Raw genomic sequence first — 20,498 nt, 5'->3', positions numbered from 1 at the left:
AGAAAGACACTTGTGAGCACATAGAGACACACCCATGTGTTTCTATAGGAGCCACCTGCAGATTAAGGAGACATGAGCAGCATGCCACATGGTCATACATTTCATGTTTCAAACCACAACAGAGCTACACCCAGGAGTCTCTCTCTCTCTCTCTCTCTCTGTGTGAGAGAGTTCGCTTCCAGATAGAGATGCATAACAATGATGTCATATGTGACACACACACACACACACACTCACACTCACACAGATGCGACCAAAGATTGATTGATTGCTATGTATAATCTGCCTTTTAGTAGTGTGCATTTCTTTATAAAAGACTAATTTAATGTGTCTCACTTTATAAATTCTCACTGTGTCTTGGGGTAGCACACTGTAAATGTAAATGAAACATCAAATTCGTATTGGCATTTGATTGTAGCCTTGCGTTCGCACACACACACACGCACGCAAGCACAGTGTCTGGTGGTGTATAAAGGGAGCGAGTGAACAGACCTGCAGTGCTTTCCTCTTCCGTTTCTGAGAGAATAAGTAGTCGCCGCGCATTTCTACACCTCGGCACAGTGTTCTCCACACACACACACACACACACACACACACACACTCGTCATCAGTCCGGTGTCAGATGAACAGACTCCCTGATCCATTTGTGCTGTGGCCGGTCTCCAGTGTGGAGAGATGGAGTGAATGTTCTCCGTTCATCAGGCTCACCCTCCTATAGCAGCAGCAGCCCCACCCCGTCACACTCCTGGAACTCTTCTTCTTCCACAACACCTGAGTTCCCCATTTGGTGCTTTCACCATGACAGCGTATGACTTTTCGGACATAGAGGCATTTCTGGACTGCCACCCGGATCTCTTCGAGGAGTATCTCCTCCGCAAAGCCAAATGCGCGCAGGTGAGCAGGTGGCTGAAGGACCACCACCCGTCCGAGGACAGACGCGGCGACGCCAGGGACCCGCCGTGGCCGTCGAACCCGGACGGACTCCGGCGCAGATCGTCCCACATGGAGCTGCGGCGGAACTTCGCCAGGTCCAAAGCCACGACGGCGCACAGGACCTACGACGAGCACGCCAGCCTGAGCGAACACGAGTCGCAGTCTAGCATGAGACGCCGTGCGCTGCTGCGCAAAGCCAGCTCCCTACCCCCGACCACCGCACACATCCTCAGCGCACTGCTTGAGTCCAGGGTCAACGTGCCCCAGTACGCGTCCAGTGCCATCGACTACAAATACAGGCTGAAGGAGACGAACGAGAGGGAGTTCTTCCTGGAGTTAGTGAAGGACATCTCCAACGACTTGGACCTGACCAATCTGAGCTACAAGATCCTGATTAACGCGTGTATCCTGGTGGACGCAGACAGGTGTTCGCTGTTCTTGGTCGAGGGACCCGCGCACAAGAGGACGCTGGTGTCCAAGTTCTTCGACGTCCACTCGGGCACCACGGTCCGGCCATCCTCTAGCACCCTGAACTCCAACGAGGTGCAGGTGCCGTGGGGCAAGGGTATCATCGGGTATGTGGCGGAGCACGGAGAGACTGTCAACATCTCCAACGCATATGAGGTAAACAAGAGCCCAACGTGTATGTTTTCCTCTTATTGTTACATGCAAACAACCGGCTGATGGAGCAGAGAGTAATCAGATGAGGGAACATTTCAAGTATTTACATGTGTGTGTGTGTGTGTGTGTGTGTGTGTGTGTGTGTGTGTGTGTGTGTGTGTGTGTGTGTGTGTGTGTGTGTGTGTGTGTGTGTGTGCGCGCGTGCGTGTGTTTGTGATGTGTCTCTCCTGTCCCAGGACCATCACTTCAGTGACGAGATAGACAAGTTAACAGGCTACAAGACTCAGTCTATTCTGTGCATGTCCATCTGCAACAGTGATGGAGAGGTCATAGGCGTTGTGCAGGCAATCAACAAAAACCCCATGGGCTCTCCCTTCACTGAGGATGATGAGAAGGTGAGGAAAAGCCTGTTTATTGATGTCATCTGGAGATTTATAACATATGATTATCATTTTCAAATATGACTGTGATATGTATTTTGCTCCCACAGCAATCAACTTTGAAATGGACTCACTAGAATCTGTGTGTATTATGCATCATTCCACAGCTGATGTGTGCATTATTCTGGGAGTTTTGTTGTTGAGCAAACAGTGTAGGGGAGTAAAATGTGCAGCTTGTTTAACTGCTGAATGTGGCAATAAAAAAAAATCAACGCTGCTTGTTTGACTAATTAAATAAGGAAAGCAAATGCAGAAATTAGATGATATAAAGGATATGTGACGATTCTCTGCATATGATCTTGCACCATTACCTTAGAGCACAGGTGTCAAACCCAATGCCTGCGGGCTGAATCCGGACCGCCACGTCATTTTATGTGGCCCGTGAGAGCAAAATAAACATCTATGCCGCTTTAGCGTAAATTTTCCATAAACTACATTCCCACCACGCATGTCGATTTTGTGACCCCCAAAGTGACAGCATCCCGCCATTAAAATGCAGCGTTTCCACATCAGCGCTTAACAAAGGTGATTTTCCAAGGATAGATTCTCTGACATTTTAGTAAATGATTCTTTCATGTAATCCCCGTCTGTGAACGGCTTTCCTGACGAGAATCGGTCTTCTTGATCGATATTCTCTCCTTAGCCCACAGCAGTATCGAAATCGCTCTTTTACGTTCATTCCCTGCTTTGTACTTTTCAGTAAATGCTGCGTGTTTGTTCTGGAAATGTCTTTGAACATTTTGCCGTTTTCTTCTCTTATTTATTATTATTTGTCTTTTATTTCTCTCCATTTCTCTCCTGTATTGTTGTCAGTGAAAGCAAATTGTAACTGTCCAGGCAGAATTAAAGTCTCTGTTCCTCCAAGACTTTTAGTAATCCAGCCCACTCTAGTTTTAATTGGGCTGACTCTGGCCCCAAACTAAAATTAGTTTGACACCCCTGCCTTAGAGACTTTTGGTATTGAAGGAGGCACAATTTGTCCACAAGGTGGCAGAATAAAATAGTGGATTATCATTTGTCATTCTTTCGATCTGTTGGACAAATCAGCTACAATCAACATTTATGGGTACGGAGTAATTATATGTCTTATAATGTGATATCATTTTATTAATTCTGTGTAGTACAACAAGCCATAAAAAAGCCCAACGTAGCAACTTAAACTGCTGCTTTTGAGCAACAAACTAATTGAAATAATGATCTCTCAGTTCATCCAGACATCTCAGAGCCTCTGATGTTGAACTAAATGCATTCACTCACTAAATCAATACTTCATTAACAGAAAATCTCGTGGAATTTGTAAGAGGAAGCGCCTCCAGCCTCACCTCCACACAACACACACACACACACACACACACACACACACACACTCACACTCACACTCACACACACACACACACACACACACACACACACACACACACACACACACACACACACACACAGAGGAATCACTCACCACTGCTCTGCACTTCCAGGTGCTGCAGATGTATCTGCCGTTCTGTGGGATTTCCATCTCAAATGCCAAACTGTTTTCAGAGTCTCGGAAGGAGTATGACAGGAGCAGGGTGAGAAGTCATCTCAGGCATTACACAATGATACAGACATAAAGTAAGCTGTGTATGGAATAAACTGTATATGGCCACGAGTCAGCTTTCCTGTAAACGCATCAAAATGTACATTATTCATTTTAATCAATATGGATGTGCCAGTTTTCTCTATTGAACTTCTCCCATGACACCTCTGTCAAGACGTGTGCCTTTGACATCCTACAGGCTTTGCTGGAGGTGGTCAATGACCTGTTTGAGGAGCAGACTGATCTGGAGAAGATCGTGAGGAAGATCATGCAGCGAGCGCTGACCCTGCTGCAGTGCGAACGCTGCTCCGTGCTTCTGCTTGAAGACATCGACTCACCCGTGAGACTGCGGCATCCTCGACATTTAGCCATTTTTCCCTGTTTAACGCATTCTTTTGCTATTTCCAGTCACTTCTCTGCAGCACAGCTAATGACTGAATCGACTGTTGCATCATTAAATCTCCCATTTTGTCCATTACTTGATTCAATAAGATTCTTCCAAAATGCTCAGTAGGGAACACAAACACATACACTGTCCAAATTAATGTAAGCAGAGATTTCAATGTATTTCTGAGCTGAGTGAACATTATCCTCCGTCGCTCTCACTGTCTTTGCTTCAGGTGGTGAAGTTCTCCAAGACATTTGAGCTCATGTCTCCCTTATGTAACCTGGACCGTGACATCAGGTGAAACTCACACAGAGCTCTCTTGTGAACACGAGTGAAAACTAATCTCTACTCAGCACAACATGGAGTTTAGTAGACAACCTGATTGAAGATTTGCTGTTGTGTGTTTTTCCTTGTCTTTGTGCCTTCTGCAGCATGGAGAAGCTGTCGTGTTCCGACTGGCTGATCAATAACAGCATCGCTGAGCTGGTGGCGTCCACTGGGCTGCCTGTGAACATCAGCGATGTGTGTCAGGACCCTCGCTTTGATGCTGAGGTGTGGATCTGTAAGAGACGCACAGGCGTTGTACGTTTGATCAGGCTGGCGGCTCATGTTTGTGGATCATTTTGCCCGCCAAGTGTCTGTCTGTTTCTCAATCTGCCTGTCTCTGTCTTTCTCTCTGTCTCTCTAATCTTTGTGGTTGTGATATGTATTTGTGCCCTTTTCCCTCATCTCCTCGTCTCACTGTCCCCCGTCTCCTCACAGGCAGACCAGGCCTCTGGGTTTCATATCAGATCAGTGTTATGTGTCCCTATCTGGAATCAAACTCATCAGATAATTGGTTAGTTGACAAACAAAAATCATTTGTTCTGATCGGAATTTCATTTTCTTGGTACAGTTAATCACCAGAGCTACCATTGATGTGTGTGCGTGTGTATGTGGGGGGGTGTGCGTGAATGCGCGCGTGTGTGTGTGTGTGTGTGTGTGTGTGTGTGTGTGTGTGTGTGTGTGCATGTGCGTGTGCGTGTGTGTGTGTGCATCCCTTGTAGGAGTCGCACAAATTTTAAATCGCCTGGACAGGAAGACATTCAATGATGCAGATCAGAGACTATTTGAGGTGATTTCTAATAACTTAAAGTGTAAAATGAACGCCTGAAGCCAGAACACCTCAGGTTCTAAATAGATTTCTTTCCATCGCCTTTTCCAGGCATTTGTGATATTCTGCGGCCTTGGAATCAACAACACCATGATGTACAACCAAGTGAAGAAGACGTGGGCCAAGCAGTCCGTCGCACTGGACGTGAGCACAGCAGCAAGTCACGTCAACACTAATCTGTAGCTTCGCTGCTCAGAATCTAACTTGAGTAATACCAGTTCAGCAAACACCTCCATCAATATTTCAGACGCTCTCAATAATTCAGAATAAATACATGAACGTAGCCTGCTCTCTTCAGGGCAAATCACACACTCACACACACGCTCCTGTTCTAAATGTGTGTGTGTGTATGTGTGTGTAAAGTAGTTTGCTCTACCAGGCCGCAGCGTCATTTGTTAAAGTGTTTTCTGCTTTTCAGATGTTGTCTTATCACGCGACCTGCTCCAAAGTAGAAGTAGACAGACTGAAGGTATTTAAACATTCATACATTCACATTTTATAATGAATTTTAAATTCTAAAAAGCTCATTCAGCTGCCCATTGGTGGTTACAATCACTTTGATTTTGGACTGTCTTCTTTTCTCTGTACTCTGTCGCCCACTGCAGGCAGCTAGGATCCCCCTAAGCAGCGAGTTGGGTATCGACGAGTTTCACTTCAACGACTTCTCCCTGGACAACGACGCCATGATCACCGCGTCACTCCGCATGTTCCTGGAACTGGGTGTTGTACAAAAATTCAAAATCGATTATGAGGTAAAGGTAGTCGACATTTCCGAAACAAATATAGAACTTGGTCAAATACATGTGTCCTCAGTGTGTGGGTGTCACCCGTCTCTTAGGTTTTGTGTCGCTGGCTGCTGACTGTGAGGAAAAACTATCGAACAGTGGCGTATCATAACTGGAGACACGCCTTCAACGTGTCCCAGTGCATGTTCCTCATGATTACAGTAGGTTTCTAAACAAGTCATATTTAGTTTGCCATCAATTTCTGGTTGATGGCAAACTAAATATGACTTGTATTTCGCACACGAAATGAAGAAGACGTCCACAGCCTCCCGCTGAGAATGAGGATTTATAAAACCCTTCACGAGTGAAGTTTCTGTGGCTTTCATGGAGAAATAGCCCACACAGTTGAAAAATCAGTGACAAATCAGTGACAAAACATCATTAGTGGAAAACATCAGAGAAACCTCATTAAAAGGAAAATCAAAGGAGTACTCGGGGAAGGGTCTCACAGAGAGGATCAATCTTCCAAGCATGAGCAGGCGTGGGTGCTGAGAGCGCACAGATAAGGGGGGCAGCCGCAGATATCCAAGTACTTTCAGCAACATGGCTTTATCAAAGCCCACTAACCAGAAGCATAATGAGCTTAAGATCTGCCACTGAGCCAAAGAGCAAAAGCATCAAATAGCGTCATCAAGTGCTCCAAACTGAAACATAAAAAGCTCTTTTGCAGTCCGATCAAAAAGGAGAAAAACAATCTGTCAGGGATCGATTGATAAACAGTTTGATGAATAGAACAGCTGCAGCAGACAAAGTGCGATGACTTTCATGGCTGGAGTTACAGTCTGAGCATCAAGTCCATCCTCCTGCTGTGGAGAGCTGATTCACTGAACACATTTATCAGCTTTAGTCCCAGCAGTTGTTTGGTCTCTGTCAAAAGAAATGTCCAACAATCTTTTTTTTTGCAATTTGTTTTTATTGAAGCAGATATTGTACATGACATTGTACATACAGGTTAAAGGGAATTTTGGAGATCATTTTTTATATAGAAAGAGGGGAAAGAGGAGAGAGAGAGAGATAGAGAGAAGGGAGGCAGGTTGTGATATCCCTACTATTGTTGTTGAACTTAATACATACATAGACCCTGAGGTAAAATACAAGTGGGCTGCATTTGCAATGAAGTCATAGGGTACATACAGAACTTACAGGATGATGTCAAACAGCAATGTAGGTTAGAACAAATCGCATCATAGGTTGCTATAGAGAGAGAGATAGAGAGAGAGAGAGATAGGGGAGAAACAAACAGGAAATGAAAAAAACCAAAGAGATGGCATCCCGCCCCGAAACCCCACCAAACCCCACATTCATTCCAACCCCGCATTCACACACCCCCGTCCTGGACTGCCTGAAATGCATAATTCAAAATGATAAAATAAAATAAAATAAAAAGGATCTGATCTGTGTTCTTGTAATCAGTCACTGGTCTGGCATAGCCTGTAGATCTGTGAAATAGGAGAGAAAAGGTTGCCATCTCTGATAGAATTTATCAGTGTGGTTCCTCATAGTGCATTTGATTTTCTTGAGTCTAAGAAAGTACATCGTATCCTTCCATTGCGAAATAGAGGGAGGGGTGAGGGATTTCCAATGTAGGAGCAGGCGTCGCCTGGCAAGCAAAGAGGTGAACATGATGATTTCCTTTTTTGGGGTGTTAAAACGGTGTAGGTCATACGGAGTACCGAAGATGGCAATGTAAGGGGAGGGTAGAATTTGTATTCCCAATATGGTGGACAGTGTGTTGAAGTAACCCGCCCAGTAGTTGAGGAGCCTGGGGCAAAGAAAAAACATGTGGCTTAAGTTACAGTGAGGCATCGAACATCTATTACAATTGTCATCTACGTCTGTATGCATTTCGGCCAATCTGAATTTGGAGAAGTGGACCCTGTGCACGACCTTGAACTGGATAAGAGCGAGACGGGCACAGGATGAGGCAGTATGCAGGTTGCGTATGATATCGTCCCACCAGTCTATGTCCAGATGGAGTTCGAGTTCAGTCTCCCAAGCAGCCTGTGTTTTCGAATAAGATAGGTCCCCGAGGTCGAGAATACGGCTGTAAATCTCAGATATAGTCCCACTTGGGGGAGTCCTGAACGATAGCAGGTCTTCCCACATGAGTTGAGGGGGAGGGGAGGGGAAGTTTTGGAATTGGCTGCAGGCAAAGTGTCTGATTTGCAAGTACCTAAATAATTGGTTAGCAGGTAGTCTGAGTAGAGTTGACAGCTTGGAGAAGCTGTTGAAACTGCCATCAGAGTACAGGTCAAGGAAACATTGTATGCCTTGGTGGTGCCATGCTGAGAAGGAAGAGTCCAAGAAAGAAGGCGGGAACAGGTGGTTGTTGCGTATTGGACCCAGGGGGGAGGCGTTTACGAATTTAAAGTGTTTCCTGAATTGGCACCAAATCATTAGAGAATAACGAACAACGGGGTTCTTAGTGAATTGGGAGATCTTGGTTGGGAGGGACGAGTAGATCAGGGCAGTGGCGGAGGAGGGGAAGGAGCACGATTGGGCTTCGAGCCTGCACCAAGGTAGCTCAGGGGAATTCACCCAGTAGCGGAGTTTGTCAATATGGAATGCCCAATAATAGGATTGGAGATTTGGAAGGGCGAAACCCCCACTGAATTTACATCTTTGTAGTAGTGTTTTGCGGATCCTTGGAGGCGTCGCACCCCAGATGAAGGCGCTGATCATTTTGTCTAACAAGTCAAAGAAGAGTTTTGGAAGGAATAGAGGAAGAGATTGAAAAAGGTAGAGGAATCTCGGCAGAACGTTCATTTTGATCACGTTTATTTTCCCAATTAAGGAGAGCGGTAAACTGTTCCATCTAAGAAAGTCAGTTTTCAGGGTTGAAGTGAGCGCGGTGAATTTGGCGGGCAGGAGGTCAGAGAACGAACGGGTCACATTGATGCCGAGATACTTAAACCCCGAGCAACTGAGGTTAAAGGGGAGGTCAGTTTGGTGGAGTTGCAAACTTAAAGTGTTAATGGGGTAACACTCGCTGTTAGCAATGTTGATTTTGTAGCCAGAGAAACTGCTGAATGTGTCAAGGATGGACAGGACAGCTGGAAGACTAGATATGGGGTTAGGTAGAGCAACAAATCATCCGCATATAGCGATGGTCTTTGTTCGATGCCATTACGGATAACGCCTTTAAAGAGAGTGGAAGATTGTAACGAGATGGCCAATGGTTCGATGGCCAGGGCAAAGAGGAGTGGTGATAGGTGGCAGCCCTGGCGGGTCCCCCGTTGTAGCGTGAAGTAGTCTGAACGAATATTGTTTGTGTGGACACTAGCCTGTGGTGATGAGTATAATAATCCGATCCAGCTGCAGAATTTGTCTCCGAAGCCAAAATGCTTCAGTACTGCGAATAAGTATTCCCATTCTACCCTGTCGAAGGCTTTTTCAGCGTCCAGGGAGATTACAATCTCTGGTGAGGATACAGAGTGAAAGGAGTGGATAATATTGAGAAGGGTGCGAGTGTTAAAAAATAATTGTCGCCCTTTAATAAAGCCATTTTGTTCTTTCGAAATAATAGTGGGGACGACTCTTTCCAGGCGAAGAGCGATCGTTTTGGCCAAGATCTTAACATCAGCGTTTAAAAGGGATAGGGGTCTGTAGGAGCCACAGGCGGTGGGGTCTTTGTCTTTTTTGAGGAGGAGTGCTATTGAAGTTTGACGCAGCGTGGGCGGGAGTGTACCTTTCTCTAGTGATTCATTAAAAATGGCCAGGAGTAGGGGTGCGAGTTTAGTGCTGAATTTCTTGAAAAACTCTATGGGAAATCCGTCGGGGCCAGGTGCTTTATTGGATTGCATGGCTCTGATTGCAGAGAGTAGTTCTTCAACGGAAATTGAAGAATCCAGAGCTATCACAGTGTCGGAGTTGATCATTGGGAAATTGAGGTTGGCAAGGAACTGAGTCATCTCTGTATTGTCTGAGGGAAACTCAGACTTGTAAAGGGAGCGGTAGAATGATTTAAATGTGGCGTTTATTTCCATGGGGTCAGTAGTGGGGGTGTTTGATACGGTGCAGATCTTGGGTATCAGACGGGAGGTGGATTTCCTTTTCAACTGGTGTGCTAGCAGAAGACTGGACTTGTCGCCATGTTCATAGTGAGTAGCGCGCGATTGTAGTAGTAGGCATTGGTATCCTTGGTGGATATGAGATCAAATTCGGTCTGAAGGTTAAGACGTTTCTTGAGAAGTTCTGGGGAGGGGTCGGATGCGCACTGCTGGTCAAGGGAGGAGATGGCAGCGGAGAGATTTTTAACCTTGGTGTTGTATTTTTCCTGGAGTGAGAGGAGTAGGAAATAATTTGGCCTCTAAGGACTGCTTTCAGCAACTCCCAGAGCAATGAGTGTGAGGTACAGTCATTTTTGTTAAACGAGAGAAAGTCGTCAATGGAATTAGAGATCTTGTTGCAGAATGTGTTATCTGCCAGTAGTAATGAGTTAAACCTCCACAGGCGAGGGGAGGATTTGTATGTAGCCAATTCAATGTCTAATAATAGGGGTGCATGGTCAGAGATTACGATGCCTAGGTAATCAGAGGAAGCGACACAGGATTTGAGAGAGTTGTCTATGAGAAAGTAATCTATCCTAGAGTATGAATTGTGTACCTGGGAAAAGAATGAGAACTTTTTGAGCGAGGGGTTGCGAAGTCTCCAAGGGTCGATCAGGCCGTTCTGGGAAGCAAAGTCAGAGAACGCTTTGGCCATTGTTGACAGAGAAAAAGTGCGGGGGTGTGAGCGGTCTAGTGCTGGGTCCAATACGCAATTGAAGTCGCCACCAAGTATTAACTGATGGGTGTTTAGGTGAGGAATGATACTGAGTAATCTGTTGGGGAACTCAACGCTATCAAAGTTTGGCGCGTAGATATTCACCAGTAACACCTTGGTTTGCATCAATGTGCCTGCAACTATAATAAATCTGCCGTCTTTATCAGCAACACTGTCTGTACATGAGAAGGGGGTAGTCTTGTTGATTAGGATGGCAACCCCTCTGGATTTTGAATTGAAGTTGGAGTGGTCAACTTGGCCAATCCAGGGGGGTTGCAGCCTATGATGGTCTTTAAGCTTGAGGTGGGTTTCTTGGAGAAATATTACGTCAGAGTTGAGCCGCTTCAGGTGACAGAAGACCCTGGATCTTTTAACAGGGTTGCCCATGCCGCGAATGTTCCAGGAGATTAAACGTACAGGCATGTCAGAGCAGGAGCTGGTATTCAGGTAGGCAGAACACATTTATATGAGAGGAACGGATTAAAATACACGAAGCAGAGACCAGGACACCACACACACACACACACATACACACATGTCCAACAATCTTAACCAGAAGTCAATGGCAGCTTTGTTACATTTCTTGTGGTTGGCTTGACTTTTGGCAGACAGCCAGCTTCCAGGACATCCTCTCAGATGCAGAGACTTTGGCTCTGATGGTCGGCTGTCTGTGCCACGACTTGGACCACCGAGGCACCAACAACGCATTTCAGGCCAAGTGAGTCGCAAGAGAATAAATATCATATTATTATGATTTATTATAGTTATTATAAATGAGGCCTCAGGTGTGTTTCGTGAGTGAAGTCCATGCTCTGTATCTCTCCCTGCAGGACAGGTTCTGCTCTGGCTTTGCTGTACGGAACGTCAGCCACACTGGAGCATCATCACTTTAACCATGCAGTTATGATCCTACAAAGTGAGGTGATGTATTGACCCACTGCACTGTGTAAAGGCAACGTGAATCATATATAAACAAAAGGGATTGCTGACAACAATGACAATGAGGAGAACAAGGAGGCACTGAGGAGTTATACATCTGTCTGAATTTGTGTGTGTCTGTGTGTGTGTGCGTGTGCGTGTCTGTGCGCGCGTGCTTCCGTGTGTGTGTCTATTAGCCCTGTAAAGCCTGACACATCAAATAATAGTCAGAAAATTCAAATTTTTTGAAATTGAAGTGTTTAACTTGCTCTGTCAGGTTTCCCATGTTAGGGTGTGATCAATGCCATCCTTTCTCACATCATGGATTCCTCTCTTTTGCAGGTGTTTGACCAGTGGAACTGATGTGAAATGATGTGAAAAATATTTTAACAATGACATTTTAATCTTTAATTAGTTTAAATAATCTAAACAGTGTCTTTGGCATTGTGGTAAGCATAATGCTGATTGTATCATGAAATGCAATACAATGACTTTTTTTACTGTAAAATTGTTACGCTAATATCTGCTGTATTATATTTGATACACACATTTACAACACAATCTTTCTATGAAATAAGCTACAAAATATAAACTAATTAGAAGTTGCTTCAATAAAGCAAATATTCATATTGAAATATCAGTAACAATATAAACGTTTTCTTACCGTAACTTTAATATTATCTAATATTAATTATTAATATTAGCAAAGATGTCCCTGCGAAAAACATCTAGCAACAACGTTTAGTGTTATGAGGCTAAGGGACGAAGTGTCCACTGATAACATCATACAATTTTGCTTTGTCTGAGGTGCAGATCACGTTGATCGTGAGGATCTATGTTAACTATTGATTTCTTTTAACAAAGGACAGAGAATGTCTATACAGCAATGGTAATTGTGGTCAGCTGACAGTGATCGATCACTTTCCCGATGTGTCTTACTAGGACACTTTGTTTGCACTCTTACTTATACTCTTACACTGCTTTTGTAGATGTTGCTTTGTCCTGTTTACACATAGGGCCACAACATCTTCGCCAACCTGAGCTCCAAAGAGTACAGCAGCATGATGCAGCTCCTGAAGCAGGCCATCCTCTCCACCGACCTCACACTGCACTTTGAGTAACCTTTGTTATCATTTAATCTGAAGGAGCTGATCAAATCATTGACTACAGATTAACTTGTTTTTATGTTTTGTTTTAGAACAATTTTGAGGTCAAGTCTGTCTTCCATCTCAGTGGGTTTGTATTGTTGTCTGTCTCTTTGCATTGTGAGGCGTAGGACCAACTTCTTTCAGTGTGTCCTGTCTGGAGAGTTCAGCTGGACAGAAGAAGGACACAGAGAATTTATAAGGTTCCTGCTTTTGTGCAAACTTACATTTCCCTTCACATTGCTGTGACTGTGAAGAGCAAAATAAGAGTCTAGAAAGGAGCTTTGATGCCGTCTGCAGGTCTATGCTGATGACAGCGTGCGATCTGGGTGCTGTCACTCGTCCTTGGAAGATCTCGAAACAGGTTTGAGTTTTCACCACTTGGAGAAGAATGACCAAGGTGTACTGCACTGAGAACAGTTAGATCCACTTAGTTAGTGTGTGTTAACTAAGTGTTCGAGATGTACAGAATGACACCTCAATGTGGACAAAAGGCTCACGCCTTTACTTGAAAGTTTATGAAATTTAATGGGAACGGTGTCACAGCTGTTTTCGGATTCAACTGTCTTATTAATGTCTTATTAATCTCTTTTAGAAAAAGATTGAGACTCTCTCTGGTGCCACTTTTTCCTTCAGTATGATAGCATTTGATAGCATCTCCCATTGACAGAGAAAATCAATAACTTTGCTTTCATTAAACGCTTTGCTGCCCCATCAGAACTCAAATGCACGGTGGTGGAGACCAAAGCAAGGTTTGTTTGGAAACTTCATGCATGAAGTTTCCATGTTTTTCCCATATGTTAACAGACACTTTCAGACTTTGCATGTTTTTCATACAAGGTGGGTTTGCTTCTCCTTGGTCATTCTTCTTTGTGCATGTCCTCCAATTTAACGTGACATATCTGCGAGGTGCAGAAAGAAAGAAGAAGAAGTGATACAGACAAGAACAACAACAGCAGTACAATGCAGGAATGTTTTGAGGAAAAACTCTGAGTACCACTACGTTGATCAAAATCAGAAATTCAGAAGGAGGACATCAATGAGGATTCGCTCACATATGCAGGCAGTTATGTGAACAATGATGCTCAATGACACGCGCACTTTCCATGCATGTGAGGCTTCGAAACTGAAGTGTTTTGGGGCCCCAAGCTTGTCTGTGTAATTGGATTGTCAATTGCTCTGTGCCTGTTATCAAAAACAGTGTTTCTTGTTTATTTGGCGATTTCCTTCTGTGTCAGGTTGCTGAGCTGGTGACCAGTGAATTCTTTGAACAAGGCGACAGGGAGCGGTCTGAACTCAAGCTGACACCAGCAGTAAGCGCAACATCACATCCCCCCACACACATGCAGTATACAGAACCAGTGAAGGCGAACTCACATTCATTTGGCTGTTAGCATGTGTCTATTTTTTGATAATGGATGAAGGAGATGATGGAACCTATTACCTCCGTGTAGGCCATATTTGATCGCAATCGCAAAGATGAACTACCTGCCTTACAGATGGAGTGGATTGATGGGATCTGTAAACCCCTTTACCAGGTAGATATGATGCATAAACTTATTTCGGTACAAAATCATTGTCTTACAATTGTTAATTCACCCTCAAACAAATCTGAGTTCAGCTGTTCCGTATTGTGTCTCTCCCAGTCACTACTGAAGCTAAACAGGAAGTTGAAGCCGATGTTGGATGAGATTGACGCCAACAGACTGAAGTGGGAGGAGCTGTGCTCGTCCCATCACAGAACACACAAAGCATTAGCCAGTCAGATAGCAGAACCAAGTCAGAGTTTGGGGTCTTGTGAGCACGCAAAAACAAACGAGTGGATGAAGTGCAGAGATAGAGTGACGCCTGGCGAACAGAGCGAGTTTGATTCCCCTGATGATCAAGCATCAGTCAATCTAGTTAGTAACTAGTAACAAGAGATAAGCAGGACTGAGAGCAAAGTTGATCCTCCTCTACCATGCGATGCTCTTACACAAGTACTGCAATTATAATTAGGATAAGTGAAGTGTAGTTGTTGAACATTTTCATCAATCTTTTTCTGTCTGAATGGTAGGCCACTGCTGAAACCAACGAGGGCCACTTCTATGTGAGTTCCTTCACAGACAGAGGAGAGGGAGTCACTGTGCATATCCAACCTGAATGTAGACCGGAGCATGATCATTACTGAATGTCTCTCACCAGCTTTCTTACCTCAGTTGCAAATATTCTGGGTGCAAGCTGCTATTTTTGGACACCAGAGCCTCTTGCTGATCATGTGTTCTGCACACTGCATGTATGTACCATAATAATGTGCACTGTTATGTTGATGATATGTTTGTATTTGTCAGTTATCTCAGAATAAGCTTTAAGACATGAAAAGTCATCAAGGCTGTCAGTTCAGTGGGGGTTGTTTTCCACAGATTTGGCGAGGGAACATTTTCACATCAGCAAAAGCTCTATTCCATATTCATTCTATATGGAAGGTTGGAATACGAATTATTTTTTTGAATTGTTTCATGTTAATAAAGGAAAGATTATTTTTTAACTTTTTTTTATTATTGGTCTACTTCAAAAAAAACTAAACAAAGAGATACTATATAATGTTTGTCCACAACCAGGATTTAGTTTGTTCTTGGGTTCACCCGGCTGATTAGTAAAAACTGCTGAGTTGAGCTCTAAAGCTAAGTTACTGTAGTTCTTCAGTATTTTGTAAAACTGCATGAAATTCCCCCCAAATGAAGATCTTTATATTTGTAAAGCAAGTTTCAAAAAATGCAAGTAATAATGTTATTAATCAAAAACTGTATGCACTGTATGTATCAACTTGTTTCTCACTTGTTTGAAATTGATCATCACTGTGTTTTGAACAGCATGCTGATTACGTTGACTTTTGATATTTTTATTATATTGATCAAATGCAGTGACATGTTACTGCCTCGACGTCTCGGGACGCCTTGTGGGATTTGATTTGCATCACAGGGAAAAATTCCCAACATGTTGACCTTGATTCTTTCTGCATCACAGTCTGCACATATGCAGGCCTGTGTTTTTATGCAAGATGAACAGTTGGCATTTTTGCCTACGCGTTATTCACAGACAGCTAAATACAATCTTAGTAGAGGACAAGAAGTGTGTCAGTTCAGTTCCAATCTGGTTTTGTGAATAAACTGCTTTTGCATGAAAACAAATGATTTCTTGTGTTTCTTCATGTAACGAATGAGGGAGACTATAGCTCAAAATCATTTGTTACTCACACTTACTTACTTTCTTACTGTTATTTAATATTTTGGCAGAAAGGATAGGACACTGCAGATAACAGAGAGACAGGGAGCTGTTCCACAGTCTGCACTTCGTTCTCTAAATCATGCATTGTGTTTATTCCCTCACTATGGATCACTTACTGACTTTAACTTTGCTATAAACTCAACAGCATAATTGCACCAAACTTTAAAAAACCCAATGAATTCTTTCAAGGGCTGAGTGCTGCCGTTCAGTCCTGCAACTTACCAACCAACCAATAGTTTAAAATGTAAATAATTACAGCAGTTGCCTCTCTTATGTCTTTTCTCTATTTGTAGTTTGTTTGGGTATGACTGAGAGAATCTAAGGATTTCTGTTGTATTAATAAACAATACCTACAAAAATCCAAATGCCTTCACTGCATCTACCAGAGACAAACAATACATATAAACACCCTCAGAGTTTACATATTCATACAGTCTCTTTTAAGCCCTGTTCTTCATCCGTGGTGCGTGTTTGATGTTGATAGAAATAAAGCAGTGAGATGAGTAGCCACAGCAGACGCGTGTAGCTACAACACACAGCCAGAGTTGGGCCTTAATCTATAATTTAGCTTGGATGGGTTTATTCTCCTCAGGGTCAACGATCAGGGGAGAGTCGAATGGAGAGAGGAGGGGGAGGGGGGCCTTTCAAGCAAATTTTGGTACATTTTGGCCTGTCTCTCTCTCTGTCTTTGATGTCTCTCCCTCCCTCTCTTCCTCTGCTCTGCCTCTCTCTCTCTCTATCTTTCTTTCTGTCTCATGCACAGACACAGTATCTCTTGTCCCTGTTCAACTTGACATATGTGCACACAGATGTGGAGCTGTGAATGGCCACAGAAAAGAGGCTCCACGTGAGCTTTAATAACCTTTAAGCCAGTGGTTCCCAAAGTGGGGGGGCGATATGAATATGTTTTACCTCAGGTAAATGAATGAGGCGATACTGTCGGAGAATGAGCGTCCATATAACATTATTGCTCAATGTATTTGTATCCTCTGTTATCAGGTTTGTCTGTTTTTACCACAACTCTTTGGCTTGGTTGTTGATTATTTATATCGTCCGACCCGGGGGGGGGGCGCGATATAACGATAACATTCTGATCTCTAAAAGGGGAGCCCTGCAGAAAAAGTTTGGGAACCACTGCTCTGAGCTATTAAGTAAGACGTCTATAACACTGTTTGTGTAAACTCCTTTGTAAATCTAAGGGAAATACATAGTCCTATATCCAATTTTAGAAAGTAGATTATGCCAAACAAAGCTATGCAAATGTCATAGTGTGAAGCAGACCATAAATATAAATACATATCCTCAATACTAATGAAAAAGTACCACGAATAGCTTTCTGCGCTTCATGATTATTTATTAAATTATGTGCATATATTTTTTATGACACAACATCAGAACGCCATTATGAGTTTTGATCAGTGCTACCACATCATCATCATCCTCATCATCTTGGTTACAGCAGTGGTAAAAGAAAACATCAAAATAGTCACCAGAATGGAAAGAAAACAACCTGAAATACATTAATTAATTAATAATTACATTTCGGAATGAATGAAATGTAACATTTGATTGATTAATAAGAAATTGGAAAGTTGGACATTACAAGTTTGTTAAGACATGGTGTATTCTCATCAGTACTCAGCCTAGCTCTTCACAGGTACGATCAAAATCACAGATCTCTTCCCCTTCTGATCATAAGAAGGGGAAGAGATCTGTGATTATGCTCCAGGGGCGCCGCGGTGAAAGGAGAATTAATTATTATATCCTCACCTCATGGTTTTCCACAGATAGCAGATTGATCAGACAAAGTACAGAAGAGATGAGATTAAGTATGGGGTTTTTAACCCCATGACTCACTGATGGCATGAATAAAGAAAGAGGGTAGTTCTTGAGTGAGGACAGAAAGTCACTGCCTTAAAAATGAAAAAACCTTTGAAGCTTCACAGCATGTCATTATTTCCTTCATTTTGTGACTGTGCGTCACAGATAAATAGTTTGGAGTGTCAAGAACAAATGCTGATTAACTGATTAGATTACTACTATTCTGTTTAACGTTTATACCCATTGGTCAGCGCGATGAGAGAGGGACGGCTGATGTTCTCTTCATGAATCCACAGAGCCAAGTTCCACGCTGGGAGGAGTCCTGCGTGCGGAACAGGCTTGTGTTGATTCCCACACTGCCAGAGGCAGGGTTTTATAACTGAGAGGAGAGGTGTGTCTGAAAGTACCACAGACTCAGGAGGTAGTGTTCCCTTTGCCATATACTGCACTACCTTGTCTTGGCTGTCTGTCATCATCAAAGCATTCTCAATGTTATGACACCAAGATGAATAATTGATTCATATAGGCAGCTCGATGGTTATGTAATAGCAGAGCTGAGCGAAGCATGAGACAACACGAGGCTGCAAGTAAAAACAGTAATGTTGTGTTTGTGTTTTCTGATGACATATCAGACTAGTATGATTAAGCTTGAGGTGTTAAATTAGTATGTTTAGCTCCTGACAAAGTAGTCAGTCAGTTAGTACAGCCATCACAGCAGTCTCTCTCTCTCTCTCTCTCTCTCTCTCTCTCTCTCTCTCTCTCTCTCTCACACACACACACACACACACACACACATTCATGTGCACATTCAGGGCCCATAGATCACACTAAAAGTGTTCCAGAGTCTTCATCCTTCTGAGGAAGATTTTCCTCACACACCTCACAGAGAAAGAAAATCTGCAACAACATGACTTATTATACAAATATTTTCTTTCCCTTAACTGAAAGTGTTGATTTCATGCTTGGCCTCATCAGAATCCTCTCAAATGTAACATTTACTTTCATCATCATCATCTGTCCTCTGTCATCTGCCTTCACCCGCACTTCCTCCCATGTCCTCCAGCCCTCTCTCTTTCTCCACCATCCTTTTCCATGTTGTTTTCGGCCTTAATCGTTTCCTCCTTCCTTCTGGTGCCCAGGTCATCGCTTACAACTCACTCTCTCGATCTTTCCTCAACACGTGCCCAATCATTCGCGGGGTTCTTCTTCTTCGAGTACTTGGTTACTATTTCTCAAAGTGATCTTAAATGCATTCCTCACATCTTCATCCTTCAATTTGGATGTGTCATACTTGACTCTGTTGGTACTCCTCTGTGTTGGTGCTCTCCTTACCCTGCGCTTTATCGTTGTGCATGCCAAATAGTGGTCACTTCCGATGTCTGCTGACCTGTAGACCCTTGTGTCTTCCACCGAACTTCTAAACCGCTTGCTAACCAAAACATGGTCTATCTGGTTCCTCGTCCTGCCATCTGGTGAAATTCATGTTGCTTTGTGGATGGTCTTGTGTGGGAGCAATGTTCCTGTTATCACCAGTTCGTTGATGTCACACATCTCACATAATCGTTCTCCATTATCGTTTCGCACTCCCAGTCCATGCTTGCCCATAACTCTTTCAAAGTCCCAGTTTTGATCTCCAACCTTTGCATTCATGTCTGCAGTGACGATTAACATACCATGCTGATTCCTAGTATCCACTACATCCTACAGTCTTGTGTAGAACTCATCTTTCACCTGCTCATCTGCTTCTTCTGTGGGTGCATAAATGTGTGTGATGGTCAATTTTACGTGCCTGGAGTACAATCTGGCCTGAATCATTCTCTCACTAACTGGAGTCCATTCCATGAGAGCCGCCACTGCATTTTTCGAAATAAATATCCCTACCTCCTCTCTTAGAATGTTGTCATCCCTTCCAGAATAAACCATGGTCTCGCCATCTTCCAGCTGCATCTTTCCCTGACCTGTCCAGTGAGTTTCACTGATGCCCATGATGTCAATATCTCTCTTGCTCATTTCCTTTGCTGCTTGGGCAATATTGCCACTGCTATACAGCGTTCTTACATTCCAATTACCAATTCGCATAGCATGTTTTGGGTGGACCAATGGCCTTAACGGCCGGGGGGCGTCCTGATGGCTTTGGCCCCCGTGCTTCATAAAATCTCTACCATGAGATGCGGCCACGGCATCCTCTTTATATAGTGGCTTTACTCTGCTTCTGGTTTCTGTAATAAGCTGTTTTTTACAGGAGAGGGTTATCCGGCCTCAGCCCAACCCCCAACCTGGAAGACTAGGGGGATCACTCTTCGTCTGGCCCCTATCTTTCGACCTGTTCGGCATGGGTGACCCTACCAGGAGCTCAAAACTCCAGCCGACATAGCTCCAGAGGTCATTGGGACACACAAACCGCCTCACCACGATAAGGTGATGATCCCGCGAGACAGAAACATTTACTTTACTGGAGCCAATTTATCTTCATGTGACAGCTTCACTTGTTGTAGTGTCCAAGATTTTAATAAATAACTTAGGGCAGATCAAATGAGAACGTTTTGTCTTTTGGAGCATAGAACATCTGACTTTGAATTTAAAAGCCTTCAAATTTATTTTATCTTCATTCTGGCTGAATGTTTTAGAACTTGTTATTCCTTTGAATGTACGTTAACATTTCAGAATATCTTTTTTTCTTTGACCTTGAC

The 20,498-nt window shown here is 43.5% G+C and overlaps 1 protein-coding gene across 1 annotated transcript; it reads left to right on the top strand.

Annotated features, from left to right (window-relative positions):
- The first annotated feature begins 798 nt into the window (after positions 1–798).
- Positions 799–16,810, top strand: pde11al (phosphodiesterase 11a, like). The gene is made up of 21 exons (XM_076148441.1): positions 799–1,557; positions 1,791–1,949; positions 3,470–3,559; positions 3,767–3,907; positions 4,188–4,252; positions 4,387–4,507; positions 4,718–4,793; positions 5,002–5,069; positions 5,160–5,252; positions 5,527–5,577; positions 5,714–5,860; positions 5,947–6,054; positions 11,266–11,375; positions 11,488–11,578; positions 12,592–12,692; positions 12,846–12,923; positions 13,021–13,084; positions 13,959–14,033; positions 14,175–14,258; positions 14,367–14,499; positions 16,797–16,810. Exons 1-21 carry the CDS (start codon positions 799–801, stop codon positions 16,808–16,810), a joined length of 2,628 nt encoding a protein of 875 aa, XP_076004556.1.
- Positions 16,811–20,498: the final 3,688 nt, after the last annotated feature.

The sequence above is a fragment of the Genypterus blacodes genome, unplaced genomic scaffold (assembly GCF_046128005.1).
Source record: "Genypterus blacodes isolate CSIRO-AG114 ecotype Tasmania unplaced genomic scaffold, CSIRO-AGI_Gbla_v1 ptg000040l_1, whole genome shotgun sequence".
Taxonomy (NCBI): Eukaryota; Metazoa; Chordata; class Actinopteri; order Ophidiiformes; family Ophidiidae; genus Genypterus; species Genypterus blacodes.
This window is presented reverse-complemented; position numbering and strand designations above follow the sequence as displayed.